General features: G+C 21.9%; 1 protein-coding gene across 3 annotated transcripts in view; it reads left to right on the forward strand.

Moving 5' to 3' along the window:
• The window catches only part of LOC127281105 (neuroglian), a 42333-nt gene extending 18468 nt beyond the window's left edge, over positions 1-23865 (forward strand). For 2 of the 3 annotated variants that reach the window (XM_051304609.1, XM_051304612.1), the window contains 9 exons: positions 3258-4130; positions 7457-8463; positions 10766-11125; positions 11342-11600; positions 11767-12087; positions 12155-12374; positions 12466-12622; positions 16802-17074; positions 18639-23865. In XM_051304609.1, the coding sequence (XP_051160566.1) occupies positions 3258-4130; positions 7457-8463; positions 10766-11125; positions 11342-11600; positions 11767-12087; positions 12155-12374; positions 12466-12622; positions 16802-17074; positions 18639-18742 (3574 nt within the window). In that variant the 3' untranslated portion in view covers positions 18743-23865. Of the gene's footprint in view, positions 1-3257; positions 4131-7456; positions 8464-10765; positions 11126-11341; positions 11601-11766; positions 12088-12154; positions 12375-12465; positions 12623-16801; positions 17075-18150; positions 18244-18638 lie in introns of all 3 variants that reach the window. The other variant, XM_051304611.1, reaches the window with a different exon arrangement.
• The last annotated feature ends 908 nt before the right edge of the window (positions 23866-24773 follow it).

Genomic DNA, 24773 nt, shown 5'->3' on the forward strand with positions numbered 1-24773 from the left:
CAATTATTTTAAATTATTTTTCAATTCAAATTTTTATGAAATTTAATAATTGTTTATAATTAAAAAAAAAAATAGCAAATAAAATTACCAAAAAATTTTAATACAAAATCACTTGAAATTTAATTTGTATTTCAAAAATTTCAATTATTTTTAATGATTTTTCAAATAATTTTGGAAAATTCAATTATTTGAAAGCATTTTTCAAATTAAAAACTCTTGGAATTCAATTTTCTTCTGTGATTTCTAATAAATTCTTCATCAACAGAAATTACTAAAAAAAAATTCTTATTATTTAATTATTGTCTAAAATTTAACACAATCTTTTGAAATTCAATTATTTTCAAAAATTTCAATTTAAAAGTTTTTTAAATTATCCATCTAAAATTTTTTAAAATTCAATTATATTTCTAAAAATTTTAATTTAAAATCAACTTAAATTCAATTATTTCCAAAATTTTCAATTGAAATCAACTAAAATTTAATTATTTTCAAAAATTTCAATTCAAAATCAACTAAAATTCAATTATTTTCCAAAATTTCAATTTAAAAACTTTTAAAATTTAATTATTTCAAAATTTTTCCATCTTAATTTTTTTTGAAATTTAATTATTTCAATTATAACTCCTCTAGAAATTCAATTATTTTAAATTATTTTTCAATTCAAATTTTTATGAAATTTAATAATTGTTTATAATTTTAAAAAGAAGTAGCAAAAAAATTACCAAAAATTTGTAATTCAAAATCACTTGAAATTTAATTATTTGCAAAAATTTCAATTATTTTTAATGATTTTTATAATATTATTTGAAAATTCAATTATCTAAAAGCATTTTTCAATTAAAAACTTTTGAATTTCATTTTTTTTTTTATGTGATTACTAATAAATTCTTCATCAACTTTTTTTTTTATTTTATTTTTATAATATTCTTCGAAAATTCAACTATCTGAAACTATTTTTCACGTAATTTCAAATTATTGTAATTTTGTTTGAAATTTCTAATAAATTTTTTAGTGAAATTATCAAAAAATTTAAATTGAAAATCACTTGAAGTTTAATTAATTTCAAAAATAAAAATTTGTAAATTTTTGAAAATTCAATTACATTTAAAAAATGTTATCTAAAAATTATTTAATAAATTATTTTTAGTTACTGTAAAATTTAATTATTGTCTGAAAAATGAACAAATTTAAATTCAATTATTTCTAAAAATTTCAACTTTAACTCTTCCAAAATTATTAAAAAAAAAAAAGTTTTTATTTAAAAATTTATAAAAGCATTAAGTATTGCCGGAAATTTTTTTTTTACCATCAAAACTAAAAACTATAACAAAAATTTTTAATTCGAATAAATTACTTAAATCAGACTTGAAAAAAATTATAAAAAAGGAATTTAAGAATTTTTTTTTTTAGAAATTTGTACAAATTAAATAAAATTTGGAAAATTTTTCTTACAATTAGTTCGATTCTGAAATATTGGAAATAAATTTTCTTGATAATACTTTTTTTTAATTATTCTCATTACATAATTAATAAAATTAAATCAATTAAATTTTGTTAAAATAAAAAAATCGACTTTTTTCTTTATACTTTTTTGGAATATAAGTCGAGTAAAACGACTTTTTTTTGTGCCTTAAAGTCGATCCGAGGCCTAAAAAAATATATAATTGAAAAATAAAATTATTTTTCTGTTTTATTTTATTTTTTTGTGGAAATTATTTAAATTTCGAAACTTTTAGGTTTTGTTTCACCTTTTTCAAAAATAGGTATATGAAAAAAAAACGAAGAAAAAAAAACATTTAGAAGAAAAGAAAATCGAAATTTTTAAATATTTAAATCGATTTAATTCTTTTTTAAAGATAACTTCACTTAATGTTTCAATTGTCAAACTCTATTTTTAGGCAGGAAGTTATTTTTCAATTTCAAGTCCTCAGCCAAAGTAATCTAAGTTTAATGAAGTTTCACTTTCATTTAGAGTTCTCGATTCATTTTTATTAAACATTAATGAAGTTCATTTATTCTTCAATATTTATTTATTTTATTTTAATTTTTCATTATTCAGTAATAAAAATTAATTAATTTTTATTTATTTTTTTTTTTAATTTTATTTTTATTTTTTTTTAATTTTTTAAATTTTTTTTTCTAATTTTATTTAGAAATTATTTTATTTTTAGATTAGAAAAAATTTTTTTTTGATTATTTATAAGAATAAAATAATATTTGGAATTTACTTTTAAAATTACGATTTTTAAATTAAAAAAAGAAATAATTTTGTTCACAAATTTCAGTTCTGTAGGACAAAAATTGGTAATAAAAAAAAAAAAAAATTCGATCTTTTGTAAATTTAGATAATTTCGATTGGAAACGTTAAAATTAATTTTCAATTTAATTTGATATATTTTTTTCTATAATCAATATGGAAAAATGCAATTTTTTACCAAATTTCCTCTCTCAAGGTCAAAATTGAAACAAATGTCGATTATTTATTAGTAAAATTAGGTGAATTTTTTTTTATAACGCTATTTAAATTAATTTCTTTTAATTTTAGTCGTAACTTAATAATTATTTTTTTTTCTTTTTTATTAAAACAAAATAGAAAATTTTATCTGTAACTAAATCGTGAAAATTAAATTTTGTACCAAATTAATTTCCTCCACTTTTATTGAATTTTTGTCATTAATTAAATAGCAAAAATGCAATTTTGTACCAAATTTCCTCTCTGAAGGTCAAAATCGAAACAAATGTCGATTATTTATTAGTAAAATTAGGTGAATTTTTTTTTTTACAACGCTATTTAAATTAATTTCTTTTAATTTTAGTCGTAACTTAATAATTTTTTTTTTTATTAAAACAAAATTAAAATTTTAACCTGTAATTAAATCGTGAAAATGAAATTTTTTACCAAATTTCGGCTCTCTAGGTCAAACGGAACAAATGTAGAATATTTGCAAATTAGGGTGGGGGGGGGTGTGATTTTTGGTTTAGAATGTTATTTAAATTAATTTCCTTCACTTTTATTTATCATTAATTAAATAGCAAAAATGCAATTTTGTTCCAAATTTTAGCTCTCTAGGTCAAATTGACTGGCTAAGATGACAATAAAACTTGATTATGTTTTGCGACAACTTTATGAATAGAACAAATTGAAAAGAAAAAAATAAATAAAAAGAAAAAAACAAATAAAAATGAAAAAAAAATAAAAACGATTCGATTTTTAATTTATTTAAATTTTAATTAACAATTTTTCTTTCTCATTACAGATACAAATGGATAAAAAATGGAAAAATGTTCGAATGGCCCGCCTATGACGATCGAATTTCCCAACAAACGGGTCGTGGAACCCTTGTAATTTCAAGGCCACGCGAAGAAGACATGGGACAATATCAATGTTTCGCTGAAAATGAATGGGGACGTGCAACGTCAAATTCAGTATTTGTACGTAAAACTGAATTAAATGCATTTAAAGATCAAGGTCGACAAACTAAAGAAGCCGAAGAGGGTAAACCATTTCATTTGACTTGTCAACCACCAGATGGTTGGCCAAAACCAAGTGTTTTTTGGTTAATACAACATGCAACCGGTGCAACTGTAAATACAATAAATAATACACGTATGACAATTGATCCCGAGGGTAATCTTTGGTTTAGTAATGTGACAAAATTTGATGCAAGTGAAAATTCTTATTATACATGCGCAATTTATTCTGAAGTACGTAATGAATATAAATTGGGAAATAAAGTTCTTCTTCATGTAAAAAGTACATCGGCGTCGGCAACACAAAATAAATATGCACCAGTTAGTCAATATTTGAGTAGAAAAAATGAGGTTGCATTTCGTGGTGGTAAATTGGAGCTCTATTGTATTTTTGGTGGTACACCATTGCCAGAAATTGTTTGGAGTAAAAATGGAAGGCGCATTGGATTAAGTGAACGTGTGACGCATAAAAATTATGGTAAAACATTGGTGATTAAAACGGTGATTTTTGACGATGAGGGAATTTATACGTGCGAGGCGTCAAATGGAGTTGGCAGTGTTATTTCGCATTCAATGAAACTTGAAGTGCAATCTGTGCCCTATTTTACTGTTGAGCCGGAAATTCAAAGCGCTGCCGAAGAAGAGACTGTTGAATTTAGGTAATTTGGAATTTTTAATTATTTTTTTTTTTTTTGCTAATATTCGAAAAATTTTGATTATTTTATGAAAACAAGGATTTATTACAGTAATAAATGGTATTTATTTCGAAGAAGAAATTCTGAGAATCAAATTTTTTAACAGATTTTGTTATGGATTTGAAAATTTTTGGTATTGAAAAATTTGAGCAAATTTTTATTTTTTTTGAAACGCATAAATAAGTTCTAAAAATCAATTATTAGAATTTTTATTTAATAGAATTTTACTAGATATAATTTTCATTGAGCCAAATTGAAATTAATAAAAATTAAATAATATTTAATAATATAATAATATTATTAAATAATAATAATAAATAATAATAAATAATATAATAATATTAATAAATTAATTTAAAATTTTTAATTTATTTATATATTATTATTTTATTAAAAATAAAAGGTATTTATTTAAATTATTAAATATTAATTAAAATTTCCATTTTTAATTATAAATTAAAAAATTACAAATTACAAATTACAAATTACAACATATATATTTAATATAATCAATTATTTTTAATTTAATTAAAGATATAGTTTAATAAAATTTTTAAACATAATTTTTATATAACCGAAAATTCCCCTCAGAGAATTTTTATTTTCTTTAAATTTTCATTTTTTAGAATTTTTATTTGCTCCAATTTTCATTTAACAATAATAACGACAACGACAATAAAAATTTCTAAACATTCGCCAAGTTGATGATTTATTATTGGCCACGTGAATTACTGTTTTATATAATTATTTTTTACACGAATTTTCATTTTTCAAAATAGCATTTAACGTAATTTCTTTTTAAACGATTTTTTTACCCAATAGAATTTTTAATTTGACAAATCTTTTTTTTTTTACAGAATTTTTATTTTACAAAATTTCTCTTTACTGAATTGTTTTTTTTTTTTTTTTTTTTTTAATAACTCTAATTTAACCGAAATTCAGACAATAATTGAATTTTAGATTATTTTAAATTGAAAAATGTTTTAAATAATTGAAATGCCAAGATTTTAATTAAATAAATTATTAGGCATAATTATTTCAATAAAAAATTTGAATCAAAAATTTTAATAACAATTTTGCTGAAAATTATTAACAAAGTTTCAAACAGTTATTTGAATTTTAGAGAATTTTTAATTAAAAAATGTTTTATTTAATTGAATTTTTGAATAATTGAATTGAAATTATTAATTTAGCAAAGAATTTTAGATAAAAATTTTGGAAATAATTGAATTTTGAAAGAGTTCGAGTTAAGATTTCTAAAAAATAGAAATAATTGAATTTTTCGAGATTTTGAATTAAAATTTTAGTAAATTGTTTTTCCCATATATTTTCAATAAATAAATAAATAAATTAGAATTGCTAAAAAATTATTAACAAATTTTCAAACAGTAATTGAATTTTAGAGAATTTTTAATTTTAAAAATGTTTAATATTTAATTGAATTTTTGAATAATTGGATTGAAATTATTAATTTAGTAAAGAATTTTAGATGCAAATTTTAGAAATAATTAAATTTTTGAAGAGTTCGTGTTAAGATTTGAAGTACCTAATAATTAAATTTTTTGAGATTTTTAATTAAATCTGTTTTAAAATACTAAATATTTTAATATAAGCTTTAGATTCCAAGTTTACGATTTAACAATAGATTTTTTCAAATAATCCATAGAAAAATGATGTTAATTTTATTCCTCAGAATTTTTCTTTCAATTGTTTTTAGATAAAAAAAATATTTACACTTTAATCTCATATATTTAGAAAACTATTTTTACTTCAAATATCACTTTTTTTGGAGTTCATGATTATCCTATAAAAATTATTAGTGAGAATTTTCATTTTCAACAATTTCATTACATACCTATAATTTATTTTTTACACGAATTTTCATTTTTTAAATTAACATTTGTTAGAATTTTTTTTTTAAAGAATTTTTAATTAACAGAATTCTTAGGCACCGAAATTTTATTTTGCAAAATTCTTAAAAAACGCCGAATTTTCATTTGTCCGAAATTGCAAATGACCGAACAAACAATCGATTTTGGCGCGATTTTTAAAATCAACCAATCACAATTTTATGGATAATTTTTGATTGGTTGATTTTAAAAATCGCGCCAAAATCTTTCTGTCAATTGTTTGTTCGGCCATTTGGAATTTCGGACAAATAAAAATTCGTCGTTTTAAGAATTCTGCCAAATAAAATTTCGATATATAAAAATAATGTTAAGTAAAAATTTGTTTAAAAAGTAATTCTGTCAAATGTTAATTGAAAAAAATAAAAATTCGTCTAAAAAATAATTATATCTAATAAAATTCTTAAAAATTTATTAACAATAAAGTTATTTTCTGGTTTCGTTTTTATATTTATGCATTAAGAGTGTCGAACGGTATCTGAAATTCTTTGACAAGAAGAGAGAGCTTTAATTATCGCTCTGAACGTGAAATAGTATTGATTTTAAAATACTTTTTTTCTCGAAACACACGAACACTTTTAACAAAATCAGCCAAAATCCTCATTTTATAAATTTCCTAAATCCAAAAGACTGTACGAATCCATAGAAAAATATGGTTGCAAAACAAAAAGTAGAAAAGTAATCTAATAACAGCTGCGAGTTTGTGCGCCCTGCATGCTGCTGCCATCTGACGGCGGCAGGAGGTAATGAACCCCTCATTATATTACTTTTCGTTTTGCAATCGTGTTTTTGTATATGGATTCGTATAATCTTTAGGATTTAGGAAATTTATATATAAGATAAGGATCTCTAGTTGCTTTTGTAAAAAAGTGTTCGTCTTTCAAGAAGAAAGTATTTTAAAATCAATGTTTATCATTTTCACGTTTAGTGCCGTTTTTATAGAACGATAAAATTAAAGGTCTCTTCTTGCCAAAAAATTTCAGAGATCATTCGATCTCTCTTAAATAAATTTTATCACTCTTAAAATCGTTCTTTTAACATTATAATTTATTTTTTTAAAATTGAACACAAACACTACAGCAATATAATTATTTATATGCAAAAATTGAAAATAAGTAATTATTTTATCATTTATTACAGTATTTATTAGATTAAATAAATTCTGATTCCCCATAAAACACTGTTTTTATATAAAAAAAAGCTCAATTTTATTTAAATCGGTCACGTAAACTGTTTTTTAAAAACTATTGAGAAATGTTTTTTTATTCATCTAAGAATCATAATCAAAAAAAATTTTTAAGTGACCAATTCATTTTTATTTAAACCACCTTTTGGCGCACCGTTTGTCTTATTAAAAAAAAAAAAATTTTTTTTGTCCAACAGATGCGAAGCAAGTGGCGTTCCAAAACCACAAATAAATTGGATCTACAATGGAAAGCCAATTGAAGAAGCTGAATTAAATCCACGAAGAAGAGTGTTACCAAATAAAATAATAATTGAACGTTTAACTAAAAAAGACACGGGTAATTATGGTTGTAATGCAACAAATTCCCTTGGCTATGTTTACAAGGATGTTTATGTAAATGTACTTGCATTAGCGCCAGAAATTCGTAATCCACCAACAGATGAAGTTGTTGTCGATGGTAAAACAACAAAAATGACATGTCAAGTATTTGGTGCACCAAAACCTGAAGTAAAATGGATACGAAATGGACAAGAATTAACTGGTGGTAAATATAAAATAGAATCAACTGGCGATTTAGTTATTGAAAATGTTGCATTTAATGATGCCGGTGAATATACATGTCATGCTGAAAATAAATTCGATAAAGTTGAAGCATCAGGAATATTAACAGTTAAAGAGCATACAAAAATAACTGATGTACCAATTGATTATGAAGTTTATGCCGGTGCAACGGCAACATTTCGTTGTAATGCGGTAACTGATTCAAGTTTAACATTACAAATTGATTGGCTGAGAAATGGACAACCATTAGATTTTGAAAGTGAACCACGTTTTGTACAGAGTTCAGATTTATCATTATCAATATTGAAAACATCTGAATTGGATACGGGTGAATATACATGTGTGGCAAGAACTGAATATGATGAGGTACATGCGAAAGCAACATTAATTGTTCAAGATGCGCCTAATCCACCAAAATTGGAATATGTACGTTGTCATCCGCGTGACGCTGAAATCTCATGGAAACCATTGGGTGATAATCGTGCGCCTATATTGGGTTATATTGTTCAATATAATACAACATTTACACCTGATGTTTGGAAAAATTCGAGGGATTTTATTCCGGCTGCCGATCGTACTATTAGCGTTCCAATGAGTCCATGGGCTAATTATACATTCCGCGTTATTGCTTGGAATAAAATTGGTAAGTTTATTTTCATTTTATTACTAATTTTTTTTTTTTTTTTTTTTTTTTTTTTTTTGATATTTTTAAGTGAGTTCTTTGTGTTTCTAATTTATTTGTATACTTTAATTGGGAATTTTCGTTAAAAATTATTAGTTGAAAATTTCATTTTCAAAAAATTTAATTAAATAAATATTTAATTAATTCTTAATTATTTTAATTTATTAATTTATTATTTATAATTAATTAATTAAATATAGTTATTTTTTAGACGATTTTTAGACCCATAAAAATCATTAATTAAAATTTTCATTTTCAAGAATTTTTTTATTAAATTTAATTATTTTTTAAGACGATTTTGAACCGAAAAAATCACAGGCATAATCACAGTATAAATCATTATACAACTTTTTCCGACTTTTTTCGACATATTTTGATAGCATGTGACTTTCAATTTTTTTTACTTTTTTTACGAATATTTTTAAACAAAATTCTTTTTTTTTTTTTTAGTTTACAATACAGATCTTATTTATTTCAATTATTTAACAAATATTTAACTAAAATTCTTCTCTAAATTAATTTTATTTTTAATAATTTTAATGAAATTCTCCACAAAATTCAAATTATCCTAAACTGTTTTTTAATTTAAAAAATTTCGATAAAAATTCAATAATTGTTTAAAATTGAAAAAAAAATCATCAAATAAAATTACCAAAAAAAAAATTCCATTCAAAAACACTTGAAATTAAATTATTTTCAAAAATTTCAATTTAAAACACTTTAAATTTATATATATTTTGAAAAAAAAAATTTCCATCTAATTTATTGAAAAATATTTTTTAAAATATTTTACAAAAATTTCAATTATGTAAAATTTAATTATTGCATGAAATTTAACAAAATTTTTTTTAAATAATTGAATTTAAAAAAAAAATAATTGTATTTTAAAAAGATTTTGTTAAATTTCAGGCAATAATTAAATTTTACATAATTAAAATTTCTCTAAAATATTTTTTAAAAATATTTTTCAATAAATTAGATGGACATTTTTTTTCCAAATAATTAAATTGTATTTTTAAATGTTTCAAATAAAAACTCATAAAATTGAATTGTTGACAGAAATAAAAAGAAAAAAAAATCTACAACAATTTAAATTTTGCAGAAAATTTATTTCATATTTAAAATCTTTTGCAATTCAATTATCTATTTCAGAAAAAAATAATTAAATCTGTAAAACTTAATATTATTGTCCAAAATTTGATTAATATCTACTGAAAATAATGCAAAAATTTTTAATTAGAATAAATTAAATCGAAATTTAAAAAAAAATTTTAAATGCAACTTAATAAGAATTTTTTTTTTAAAAATCTATTAATTAAAATTTTGCAATTTTCTCTTTGTTCGATTCTGAAATATTTGAAACTGTTTATATTACAAAAAAATTTTAATTAGATTATTAATTTAGCAGAATTCTAATTCAACAGAATTTTAAGTGATTCGAATTTTTAAATTTTCCAATTTACCGAATTTTTTTTCGTTTGTACGAATTGTTAATTAAAAGAATTTTTAAAACGCTAAATTTCCTTTTTGTCCGAAATTGCAAATGTCTGAATAAATAGTCAACGCAAAGATTTTGGCCCGAATTTTTTTTTTTTTTTTTAATTCTGTCATTTTTAAAATTTAAATCACTTAAAATTCTGTTGAATTAATTAAATTACAATTTAAAAAGAAAAAAAAAAAAATGCGGTAAAGAGAAATTCTGTGAAATAAAAATTGTATTCCTTAAATAATTTTGTTGAGTAAAAATTTGTTTTTTAAAAAGAATTTCTTTCAAATTCCAATTTGAAGAAATGAAAATTAGTCTTAAAAAAAAAATAAAGTTCTTTAAAATGAAAATTCGAATCATCGATTTTTATGGGGATATTAAAATTAATATTTTAATAATTAATAATTAAATAAATAAAATACCTATTTAAATTAATTACTAAATATCATATTAAATATTATTTAAATTAAATGTTACCTGGTCTGTATATTGAATTGTAGAATATTTTCCAATTTTATTTTTTATTAAACATTCAAAAAATGAAAATAATTATTTTTTTCGTTTCGATTCTCAATATTTCAAAATTTATTTGTTTGTTTTTTTTTTTTTTTTTAATCAAATATTCAAAAATTTGAAAATAATTATTTTCCTAAATTCGATTTTCAATTTTACAAAATTTGTTTTTTTTTTTTATCAAAATTCGAAAATAATTGTTTTCCTAGATTCGATTCTCAATTAAATTCATTGAAAAATTAAAAATAATTATCTTCTCTCCAGGTAAATCGGATCCATCGCATCATAGCACGGAAATTTGTACAACACAACCCGATATACCTGATAAGAATCCGGACAATGTTGTTGGTAAGGGAACATCACCGACAAATCTTGTTATTACTTGGACAGTAATGCCGCAAATAGAGCATAATGCACCACGATTTATGTATCAAGTTCATTATCGACGTGATATTCCGGGTGAGAAATGGATTATTGAAAATATCAACGATTGGAAAATAAATCGACTACAGGTCGATCAACAACAAACTTATCAACGTTATCGAATGAAAGTTGGTGCTATTAATGAAAAAGGTGAATGCCGAGTACAACCTAAAGAAGTTATTGGATATTCCGGAGAAGACGGTGAGTATTTACGCTTTTCAAAATTAAAAAAAAAAAAAAAAAAAAAAAAAAAAAACAATTCTCAATTTTTTCTTTTTATTTTGTGAATTTCTAAAACTCTCTATTTTTCTTTCAAAAAAAAAGAAACTTCGAAAAAAATTATTTTGAACCTTGAATTTTTTTTTCTCAAAAATTGTTGAAAAAAAAAAAAATTATAATTACGATTGTATTTTGTAGTTCCAACACAAGCGCCGGGAAATTTCTTATTGGAACAAGTGAATTCAAGTACGCAGGCAATTCTTTCCTGGAGTCCAGTACCACCAGAAAGTGTACGCGGTGAATTAATTGGATATAAAATTCAAACATGGACCGATAAAGACGGCGAGGATAAAATGAGGGAAATTAATGTTCGCGGGGCAAATACAACTCGAACACTTGTCACTAAATTTGTGCCCTATAGTAAAAATTTCGTTCGAATTTTAGTCTACAATGGAATGTGAGTAATATGAAAAATTACTTTTGCTTTCTCAAAGGAATTATTTATTGTTATTATTATATTGGAATTATTTCTGTTTTTTCTACTTTTTTTCGTTATTGGAATTATTTCTATTTTTTCTACAAATTTTTTTAAAATTTGGGTCATTTTCTTTTTTTTTTTGTAGATTCAATGGTCCACCTTCGGAGACATTGACATTTAATACACCGGAGGGTGTTCCGGGAACTGTTTTAAGTCTCGAGGCATTCCCAATGGGATCGAGTGCATTCTTTTTAAAATGGACAAAACCCGCTGAACCAAATGGAATTTTAACTGGCTATCGAATTTATTATCAAATTGTGAATGGAACGAGACTTGAGCCCGAATTAGAGAGAAGGCCAAAAGTCAATGATCCATTGGCAGTGAGTGCAAAACTCGCGACATTGAGACCAGAAACTAAATACAGAATTCATATTCGTGCAACAACCAACGCAGGAGAAGGAAACAAGTAATTTTTTCTTTATTTTATAATAAAAATATATTTTACAATAATTAAAAAAAATTAATTTTTCCAGCTATTTCATTGAACAAACAACGCAAAGATCTCAAAAGCCAGACGTTCCTTATTTCACATGGCAAACAATTCCCCAGGAGAATGGATATTCAACAGTTAAATTAATTTGGCAATTGAATTATAATGGACATCCTGGAAGTCATTTTTTTGCCAAATATAAATTACGAGGCGAAACAATTTCATTGCAAACGGATCCTGAATATTACTCCCATGAAACATATGTGAGGGGAAAAAATATTTTTCTATTTTATTTATTTATTTTTTTTTTTTTGAATCTTTTATCGTAAAATAATAATTTTTGTAATTAAATAGGTTGTTGGACTTTTAAGTGGTGAAACGTATACAATATCAATTGTAGCTGTAGATGGAAAATATATAACGGAAAGTGATCCTCAAGATATTGAGACGACAAATGAGGGACCAATGATACAAGCTAAGGAAAATGTAGCGACTGCTGGATGGTTCATTGGTAAGTGATTTTTTTTTTATCTTTTTATTTAATAAATAAAAATTATATAAATAATTTAAATTGAAAATAATTTATTAATAATAAAAATTTTATAAGAAATTGAATATTTAAAGAATCACTAGTAGAATTTCAATCAATGAAAATAAAAAATAAATAAATTTGCTAACGGAATCTCGATTATTAATATTATTATACAATAGTGTAACCTTCATTTTTTTTAAGTTACCTTCGGAAGATAAAATTTGGGCGCCAGTCTTGTTATTGGACACGAATAAAAAAAAAAAAAATAAAATAGACTAAAATAATCATAAATTGAAAATAGAATGTGATTCGTTTCTTTTAATTTATTAAAGAAAATAAACAATCAATATTTAATTTATATAAAAAAATAATTTGAATTTTGAGGTTAACAATTTGATGCAACTAAATTAAATAAAACTTTTTCTATAAAGAATAAGGATTCTACATTCGAGATAAGACACACACACACAAAAAAAAATAGGGTTGAATTATAATTTTAAATTAAAACATTTTAAATTTTCATTTTAAATATAGTCCAAAATAGAAGAAAATTAAGAAAGATTATTTTTTAGTGAAATTAACCAAATTTACCAGAATAAATCCTATGAATGTTGATTGGAACGAATTTTCCTTATTTTTTTTTTTAATATTTGTTTTCAAATTATCTTCAAAGATTTTTTTAAAAATAATTTTCAAATTGCACGCCTCGGATTACACAACTTTTTCGACTTTTACCGACTTTTTTTTTCAAAAATACGACTTTTTTCGAATAATTTTAATAAAATGCGAATTTTTCGACTTTTTTACAAAATTTTAAAATAAAATACGTTTTTTTAGGATACAATGCAAATCTTCTTTAAATCTTCTTTATTTCAATTATTTAACAAATTTTTAACTAAAATTCTTCACTAAATTAATTATTTTTAATAATTTTAATGAAATTCTTCACAAATTCAATAACTATTTTTGAATTAAAATTTTTATGAAATTTAATAATTGTTTATAATTTAAAAAAAAAATTAGCAAATAAAATAACAAAAAATTTTCAATTCAAAATCACTTGAAATTAAATTATTTGCAAAAATTTTAATTATTTAAAAAAATTTTTTTAAATATTCTTCGAAAATTCAATTATCTAAAAGCATTTTGCAATTCAAAAAATTTGAAAGTTCAATTTTTGTGTGTAATTTCTAATAAATTCATCAGTCATTTTTAAAAATTTCAATAGAAATTCAAAATTTTAAATTCAAAATCAACTAAAATTCAATTATTTTCCAACATTTCAATTCAAAATCTATTAAAATTCAATTATTTTCCAATATTTCGATTGAAATTAAATTATTTTCAAAATTTTCAATTAAAATCAACTAAAATTCATTTACTTTTAAAAAATTTCAATTCAAAATCAACTAAAATTCAATTATTTTCGAAAATTTTAATTCAAAATCAATTGAAATTTAATTATTTTCAAAAATTTCAATTTAAAAGCTTCTAAAATTTAATTATTTCTAAAAATTTCCATCTAAAATTTTTTGAAATTTAATAATTTCAATTATAACTCTCGTGAAATCAAATTATTTCTAATGATTTTTATAATATTCTTCGAAAATTCAACTATCTGAAACCATTTTTCACTTAAAAAGTTTTCAAATTATTGTATTTTTGTCTGCAATTTCTAATAAATTTTTTATTAACAAAAATCATGAAAAATTTTTAATTAAAAATCACTCGAAATTCAATTAATTTCAAAAATCTAAATTGTAAATCTTTGAAAATTCAATTACTTTTTGAAAATGTTATCTATAAAATTGTTTGATAAATTATTTTTAGTTTTATAAAATTTAATTATTGTCTGAAAATTAACAAAATCTTTTGAAATTGAATCATTTCTAAAAATTTCAACTTTAACTCTTTCAAAATTATTATTATTTAAAAAAAAAAAAATTTTAATAAAAAATCTGTAAAACTTGATTAAGTTTTTGCCTGAAATTATTTTGATCATCAAAACTAAAAAACTATGACAAAATTTGTAATTCGAATAAATTGCATAAATCAGACTTCAACAAATTATAAAAATTTTACTTCAAGAATTTTTTTGGAAATTTGTTCTACTTAAATAAAATTTTGAAAATTTGTCTTACAATTAGTTCAATTGTGAAATATTGGAAATAAATTTTCTTGATAATATTTTTAAAGAATTATTCTCATTACAGAATTAATAAAATGAATTTAATTAACATTAGTTATTTAAAGTAAAATATTCATTAACCAATTCAATTTTGTTAAAATAAAAAAAATCGACTTTTTCGACTTTTTTTTGGAATATAAATCGACTAAAACGACTTTTTTTGTGCCTTAAAGTCGATCCGAGGCCTGAAATTGGCTTCAAGTCATTTTCGAATTAATTATTCAAATATTCACAAAATTTGACTTTAATTAATGATAATTTCAGATATTTAAAAATTATCATGTCTTTCATCAATGATTTTACTTTCTAGAATGAAAAAATGATTTTGTTTATTAATCTCTAAGGAAAATTTGTTGCCAACCAAAAAAAAAAAAAAATGAAAAATGAATGTTAACAATTTGAATCCCGACATAAATTCGTAATTATTGTTGGTTAATAATAAAAATCTTCTTCTCTTGAATGATGATGAAATTAAATGAATTGAAAGGAAAAGAAAATATTGGAAACTCTTTCTTTAAATTAAATAAATTTTTTTTAATTTGGTTTGATGCCAGTTGTTAAATTGTCATAACGCTCCTTCAATATAATTTTTTGACATATATACAAATATTATGGGGGATCAGAATTTATTTAATCTAATAAATACTGTAATAAATGATAAAATAATTACTTATTTTCAATTTTTGCATATAAATAATTATATTGCTGTAGTGTTTGTGTCCAATTTTAAAAAATTTAATTATAAATGTTAAAAGAACGATTTTAAGAGTGAGAAAATTTATTTAAGAGAGATCGAATGATCTCTGAAATTTTTTGGCAAGAAGAGACCTTTAATTTTATCGTTCTATAAAAACGGCACTAAACGTGAAAATAATAAACATTGATTTTAAAATACTTTCTTCTTGAAAGACGAACACTTTTTTACAAAAAGCAGCTAGAGATCCTTATCTTATATAAATTTCTTAAATCCTAAAGATTATACGAATCCATATACAAAAACACGATTGCAAAACGAAAAGTAATATAATGAGGGGTTCATTACCTCCTGCCGCCGTCAGATGGCAGCAGCATGCAGGGCGCACAAACTCGCAGCTGTTATTAGATTACTTTTCTACTTTTTGTTTTGCAACCATATTTTTCTATGGATTCGTACAGTCTTTTGGATTTAGGAAATTTATAAAATGAGGATTTTGGCTGATTTTGTTAAAAGTGTTCGTGTGTTTCGAGAAAAAAAGTATTTTAAAATCAATACTATTTCACGTTCAGAGCGATAATTAAAGCTCTCTCTTTTTGCCAAAGAATTTCAGATACCGTTCGACACTCTTAATGCATAAATATAAAAACGAAACAAGAAAATAACTTAATTGTTAATAAATTTATATGAACCCAAATCTAAAACATCTATTATCTATATTACATTAAATAAATTCTGGTTCCTCATAAAATATACTATTTTTAAATATTTAAAACTCAATTTGTTTTAAATTGGGCATGTAATTTTAATACCTATTGAGAAAAGTTTTTATTCATCTTAGAACCATATAATCAAAAAGAATTTTTAAGTGCCAATTCATTTTTATTTAAACCTCCTTCTGGCGCACCGTATACAATCATAGAGTTTAACAATCAAATTAGTACGGTTAATAATAAGTAGAATAATTTTCTTAAATCTTCATATTTCTTCGACTCAAACGAAATTATATAAAATTTGAAAAAAAAGTGATTTACATAGTATTTATTATTAAAAAAAAAAGTTGTGTCTTTATCTCGAATTTTTGTGAAATCATTGAAGTAAATCAGACCAGAATAAACGACAAATTTAGAAAATTTTAAAGGAAATTAAAAATATTGATAAAAATAAATAATTAATGTGACAAAATCAAATTAATATTTGTTATCAATTTTACAATGTTACAATAGTTTTTATTTAATATTTACTATTATATTTTTTTTCCCCCCTCCACTCACAGGTATGATGCTTGCAATTGCATTCCTACTGTTCGTGTTGATAATTGTTTGTGTAATTAAAAGAAATCGTGGTGGCAAATATGCGGTTCACGAGAGAGAATTAGCCGCTGGTCGCGGTGATTATCCCGAAGAGGGTGGCTTCCATGAATATTCCCAACCGCTGGATAATAAATCCGAACGCGGAAGAGCTTCCCTCGCCTCATCAGCTCAACAAGATGGCAAACATCCCGAATCTGATACTGATTCAATGGCCGAATACGGAGAAGGCGATACAGGTTAGTGTTCTTTTTTTGTTTCTTTTTCTCTTCCCTCAGATTTCTTTAAATAGAGTAACGAATTTTGTTTTCTTTTTTTTTCCTCATCATCAATTTGCTTTAAGCACTTTTAAAAATTCTCGAATAAAATTATGTTTAGAGTATAAAAATTTTTTTTTCCTACTTTTTTTGGTGGCTTTTGTCTTATTTTTAATTTTTTAGAAATTTACTTGCTTTTAATATTTAGAAATAAATTATTTGCTATTAATATTTAAAAATAAATTACATGCTATTAATATTTAAAAATATTTGTAATTTATCATTTTTATAATTTAGTTTCTTTTAATTTTTAGAATATAGAAAGTTTTTTCTTGTTTACTTTTTTTGTTTAAAATGAAAACAGTTTTTGCTGTTATGAATTTTGTAGATTTTTTTTATTATTAAATTATTTTTATAAGCTTTGTGATTTATCGATTGTAAGTAATTTTTTGCTGTTTATAATACAATTTTTAATTTTTTTTTCACGTATATTTTGTATTTTTAAAAATAATTTTTATATAATTTTCAAAATATATTATATTATTATTATTATTATTATTAATATTATTAATAATTAATTTTATTATTATAATTTATAATAATTTATTATTAATCAATATTATTATAATATTATTATAATATATTATATTAATATCTTGTATTTGTTATAATAATTTTTAAAAAATATTTTTTCTATAGTTTCAAAACTATTTTTTCTACAATATTAAAAAAAAAAAAAAAAATTTCTATAATTTTCAAAATATATTTGTTATAATTTGAAAAATATTTTTTCTATTCAAAATAAAAATTTTCTCAATATTTTTTTTTTAAATATATTTTTTCTAAATGCACTTGTAAAGCATTTTAATACGCAATTCTCATTTATTGAATTACTAAATAATTTCAATGAATTTATATTGTTAAATTTTAATTTTTTTTTTTGTTAAACTATTATTATTTATTTTTTTTTATTGTTGTTGTTCTTAGCGCATATTTATTGTTTAGTGCACTTGAAATTACTTTTTCGTTTGCTTTTATTTGTTTTGTCAATAAAACAGAAGGTATGAACGAGGATGGATCATTTATTGGTCAATATGGTCGTCAAAGGAAACCAGGACCGAATTCGCAAGCATTCGCAACTTTAGTGTAAGGTAGGGAGAAAATTGACTGTTTTTTTTTTTATTACTTTACCCTCTAGAAAAAGCAATTTTTGCACCTCAACGACAATTTATAATTATCATTATTATTACACTTGGGCTTTTTTATTTTTAATGCAAATTTTTCCCTATTATTTTTGCGAAACAAAAAATCCCAATTTTTGTAAAAATATAATATTTTTGTTTTAATAATTTATTATTTTAATGAATTTTTTTTAAAATTAGTATACTTTTGTAACTAATATTTTTTTAATTAATATTTAATAGTTAATTAATATTTTTTTTAATAATATTTTCTTAATTAATATTTTTTTTTTAATAATATTTTCTTAATTAATATTTTTTTTTTTTTTTTGTAATTTATTTTGTATTTTAATTTATTTTTCTAGGTCGCTTTACCGAAGATGGTTCTTTTATTGGACAATACGGTCCAAAAGGCAGACCAGAAGAAACGCCATCAATTCCAACTGGGACAATAGCAACTTACGTTTAACCTTCATCTCTGCCAGAAAATTTCGAATTCTCTCTCCCAATTTTTTTAAATTGAGATTTCGTTATTTATATATATATATTTATAATTAAGAATTCAGCACAATTCGCCTGCAGCTACTAAGAAAAAACAACAACAAAAATGTAAGCGTTTTGCGCTGGGCGCAACGTCCACTCTTATACTGCCAATTAGAATTCACTTTTTGGCTTTTTTTTTAGTTGACTCGAGGTGAGTGGAAAAAAATTTTCAATTTTTCAAAAATGCTTTCAAAAATCTAATCGGATGAAATTTTTTAACAACAAAATTTTCTAGAATAAAATTTCGGAAAATTAATTTTTCCTTAATGGAATTTTTTTTTTCAATATTTTGAAAATTTTTTTTCAATGAAATATTGGAAATAGTTTGATCACGCAAAAAAAAAATGTCTCTTCGAGTCTTCTAAAAAAATCCGAATTGTCTTTTTAGATGTTTCACATACACACATATATATATATATAGCGCGCTAGCTATTAATCCAGAAATGAAAAAGAAAAACGGTCTCGTGAAGAAGAAAATTTAAAAAAAAAAGAAAGAAGCGCTCGACATTTTTTTTTTTCGACAATTCGTTAAAATTTGACAAAAGAAATAATTTTTGAGAATTTTAAAAATATATAACAATATAAATATATATAGAAGAAATTATAATTTAAAACACAAGATTTTAAAAATCTTTAAAAATGAAAATTTTAGAAAAAAAAACCCGGTTTTTTTAAATCTCAAGAATCTTAAAGATTAGAGACAATTTTCCAAGGAAATGAAAAAAAAGAAATTTAAAATAAGATTTCAAAAAATCTTTAAATTATTGAATGATGGTATATTTTTTGTTTTTTTTTTTAATTTTTTTATTGCAAAATAATACGTTGAGAATGTGTTTTAATAGTGAAATTAAATTTTGAATTTCATTTATAATAAAAATCGCGTAAAATATCGAAAAACTAAAAATAGAAAAATATTTATTTAGACAGAAACTACGGAATTAATTACAGAAAAAAAATTTTTTTCGGTTAAAATTTTTTTGCAATGAAAATAGATTTCAAAAAATCGAACTAATATTTTTTTTAAAAGGGATTTTGACCATTATTTTTTAAATTAATTAATTAATTAATTACAGAAAAAAATTCTTTTTTTGGGTAAAATTTTTGCATTTTGGAAAATAGATTTAAAAATTTTTTAAATGAAACGAATTTAAGGGATTTTAACCAGAATTTTTTTTTTTAGAAAACAATTTAAAAATGAAGGATTAAAATTTACCGATTTTTCTAAATATCTAAAAAATATTAAATTTAGAAAAAAAGAAATTTCAAAAAAGTTCGAAAAAAAAAACAATTCTGCAAAAAATTAAAAAAAAAAAAGAAATATTTTTTTTAAAAAAAGTCGAAGAAACTCGAGCGAAGATCAAAAAAGTAGTGAAAAAAAAGGAAGCAAATTGAAAAATCCAAATATCAAAAATTCGAGCGCGTCTTTTTTTCACCCCACCCCACAACAAATTTCGAGAAAAAAATCGATTTTCGTAAAAAAAAAAGAAAAAAAAAAAGCGTATTTTTTTTTCTTCTCTCGCTCTCTTTTTCTCACACACTTTTTTCCCCGGCCAGACAGCGATCGCGCCTGCTTCTTTACAGGGTAACCTCGTTATGTTTGTGTCGTTTTAAATATGTATGCAAAAAAAAAAAAAAAAAAAAAAAAAACCCTCTTTCGAAGCACTCAAAAAAAATTCCAAAAAATATAAATTTTTTTTTGATAGCTTCAAAAGTTGAGTTTGAAAAAAAAAGAGTAGCGACGCCGTCTGGCCCCCTTGATGACTGAAAAAACTTTTAAGGAACAAATAATAAAAAAAAAGCACAAAATGTGACAAAATAATTCAACTTTTTAATCTATTATAATAATAATAATAATAATATTTAAATTTAGCGAGAGACTAGAGACGCGAGATAAAGAGATAATATTATCTATTGATATGATATTGAGAAAAAGATTATTGTAAATGCACTATTAGTAGTTAATGAAAGAAAAGGAAAAAAAAAAAAAGTGAGAACACAAGGCCTCTAATCGTTGCTTTTTGTACGTGAAATGCGCTTTTGGGAAAATAATTTTTTTTTTTTTTAAATCTTTTGTCTTCTTTTCGGGTTTTCTTTTTTTTGAAAAATATATATTTTTTTTTTTTTTTTTGAATTTTTTATTTTTTCTTTTACATTATCGCACGATCGATGTAGTGTTTTTTCATCGGTGCGCGAGACGATTTTCTCTCCTCTTTTCAATTTTTAATGAAGAAAAACGTCTCGACGCAACCGACGCGATGTAATTATGATATATATATAATTATTTAATATATTGAGCATTGAATATATATATAAAGATATATATTATATATTATATATATTAAGAAAAAAAAAAGAAAAAAAAGTAAAAAAAAAAACTAAAAATCACGAATCATTAGGCAACTATTTAATTTTAAGGGTGTTACTTGATTTGCGATTGGGCTACGGCTCTCGATTTGCCTTGAAAATAAAATTTAAAAAAATATTTTTTCGAGACGCGTAAATATTTCTCAATTTTTGTTTTTTTGTATTTAGCGAAAATTTTTCTTTTTAAAATTTATTATTAATATTAAAGCACAAAATTATTATTTTTAATTTAATAAATTAATATTTAATTATTAAAATTTGTATTAATATTTCTCAAAAATTTATTATTTATTATTTATTATAAATATAAACTATAGTTTTAAAATTTTTTTTTTGGTGAAAATTTTTTCAAAATAAAATTATTAATTTTAAATTTGTAAAAAATTTAATTTTTTTGATAAAAAAAAAAAAAATTATTAAATTAGAAAACAAAAAAATTATTTTTTTCCCCTATTGAAAAATTTTCGTAAACAATCAAAAGTAGTGAAACAATATTTTTGAGAAATATTTCCGCGTTTGGATATTATTTTCCAATTTGGAAATTTTACGCTATTATTAATAATAATAATACTTTTATTATTATTATTATTACTATTATTATTATTATTATTGCTATTGCTATTACTATTGATATTTGTAATAATTATTGTTCATTGTAGGAGTTACGAAAATTAATTAATATTTTAATTAATTAAGAAATGATTATTATTAGTATAAATATTGAATTTTCGCAGCAGATCGAGGACGAAACTCGTTCGACAAATCGAACACATTTTCCTATCAACGAATAGATATTAAAATGAATCTCAAAAAATACAAAAAAAAAAAAAATTTTTTTTTTTACTTATATAAATATTAATAATAATAATAATTGTCGAGCGAGTTTCCGTGATAAAAAGGAAAAAAAAATTGTACCTCTACGAGAGCGGAAGTTGGTATCCAATGCCTAAAAAAAAAAACAAAACTCTTTTCCTCGCGTAAACTTCCAGTATTTTTGTACGAGTGATTCTTTTTTTTTTTGCGCACTTTCCCCGACAATTTTTTTTTCCGATTTTTTTGTTCTTTAATTTTTCCTTCGTTTTTTTTTTATAAACTTTTGTTTTTGAATAATAGACAAAGAGAATTGATGCTTTTTTTTGAGAATTCTCTTTTTTATTGGAGAAAAATGTAATTACTATGCGTACATTCTTTTTTCTAATTTCTGTAGGAATTTGCGATTTATTTTATTTTTAATTCTGGATGAAAAAAATTTTTTTTTTTTTGCACTGCGTGCATTTTCATTTGTAAAATATCTTTTTTTTTCTTTTTTAAAAAAAATTAGTTTTTAAGAAATCGTCGACTCGTCTTGTTGAGGGAAAAAAAATTAATGGAGCTGTGCTTTAATATTTTTTTTTTTGCTCTATATATTTTTTTTTTATTGCAGCTCCTGAAATTTTTTTTCAATCTGAAGACGATCAAATTTTTTCTACAAAGTAGATTGCAGCTAATAGAGTATCCCATTAAAAAGGGATCATAAAAATAGTAACTGAAAGTACATTTTTTTTTTGAAAAAAAAAACAAAAAAGACGTTAACGAGAAGCAGCTTTTGTATTTTTATTTTTTAAAAAAAGGAAATAATGTGTAAAAAAAAATGGTATGATTGTGTTATAGGTTTTTTTTGTGGGGGGGAAATTTAAGTATTTAGATAACTATAATTTATAATTAAGTAATAGTCATATATATATATTTTTTTTAATTAATATTTTTTTGAATTTCACTTTAAATTAATTATATTTAAGTGATGATATTTATTTGAATTATAATATTACATTAAATTGCCTTTTTATTATAATTATAAAAAAAAATTTCATTTTATAATAAAATATATTTTATATTTCGAAAAGGAAATATAAATAATGTATTATTATAATCGAATAACTAAATTTCTAATTTAATTTAATTTTAACAACAAAAAAAAATTACAGTAATTTAATTGTAATTTTAAACTCATTTTTAATTTCTATATTTATTTAAAAATTGAAAAATTAATTTATGTTGACTGATTTAGGTTTTGGGGATTTAAATTTTCTTTCTTTCGGAAATGGGTTAATTTTTGAATTTACAAGGGATTTTCAGAATAGTTTTTTTTTTCTTCTTTTTATTATAACTATTTACTATAATATTTAATTTCTATTATATAATATTTTTTGCTTATATTCTATTTTTTCTATTTTTATTTTTTCAGTATTTTTTTTCCTTTTGTATTTTTTTCATTTTTCTTCCGTCCTATGCAAAAGTATTTTGATAAAACGAAAAAAAAGCTGCATGTCGATTAACGTCTATTATTATATTAAAAAAAAAAAATAAAAGAATCTCACTGCGTTTTTATTTGTACTTTATAATATATATATATAGAAAGAGAGAGTATACTTTGCAATTGTATTAATTTTTAAGTTAAAAAAAAAACAAACAAACAAACAAACAAAAATTTATATATAGTATAAATACAATATTTTTTTTTTCCTTGTATTTTTAAGTTATATACTATAATGTCGTCTCTGTCGACGAAATTTTTTTTTTATACGTCGCGCATTCCAAAATACGCCCGTGTACCATCCAACCACGTCAATAAAAAAAAAAAAAAAAAAAAAAAAAAAAAAAATGGAAAAAAATATACAAATACGTAATTGCGTATAATTTATGAAATTATGTTTTTAATTTTATTCAACAAAATACCTATTCCCTGTGAATTTTTTCAATAGTCATTCAAAATAAACTTAAATTAAAAGTTATTAAAAAAGTTATTAAAAAAAGAATCTTTTTGGTAAAAACACATTTAATTTTTAAATATTTTAAAAATATTATCTGTCGATAACATTTGTCGTCGGTACAAATAATTTTGTCGATAAGGAAGAAAAAATTGTTCTACTCTAATAAGAAACTATTTTACCGATAGGAATTTCCGCTTTTATCGAACTGTTGATAAAAACGGGAATTTCTACTATTTTTTTGTTATCGACCATTGATAAAAGCGGAAACAATTGCCGGTAAAATAGTAATGTTGATAAAGAAGATTTTTATTTTTTAAAAAACGAATTTTTGATAATAAAGAATGAATAAAATTAGAAAAAAATTATTTTTTTTTCATAAAAAATGATATACTAATTATTTATTGCCCATCGTCGTCAGACTAGTTTCCAATTGGAAGACAGAAGTCAAGCGACGATAATGTAATTATGCAGGACAAGTTGTTTTTTTTCTTCCACTACATGGTCTGCAAAGCATATCTCTCTGATCTCACGATTGTCGCGCTCTTGGATTAAAAAAAAAAAAAAAAAAAAGAAAAATAAATCCACAATGGACAGATGGATTCCAGAAATGAATCCCTGACCCTCTCATCCCCCCTAAATTTCTCTCCTCTAAATTTTTATTACAATTACTATTAATAGAAAAAAATTATTTTTTTTTACTTTAATTTTGAACAAAAAAAAATAATATTTTGGTACATTTATTTTTACTTGTTACTGCATTATTTTACATATTCATATTAATTTTTTAACATTAAAATTTTCTAAATTAATTTTAAAAAAAAATTATTTTAATATTTACATTTT

The sequence above is a fragment of the Leptopilina boulardi genome, unplaced genomic scaffold (genome assembly GCF_019393585.1).
Source record: "Leptopilina boulardi isolate dan_hultmark-lab unplaced genomic scaffold, ZJU_Lbou_2.1 LbouV2_266, whole genome shotgun sequence".
NCBI lineage: Eukaryota > Metazoa > Arthropoda > Insecta > Hymenoptera > Figitidae > Leptopilina > Leptopilina boulardi.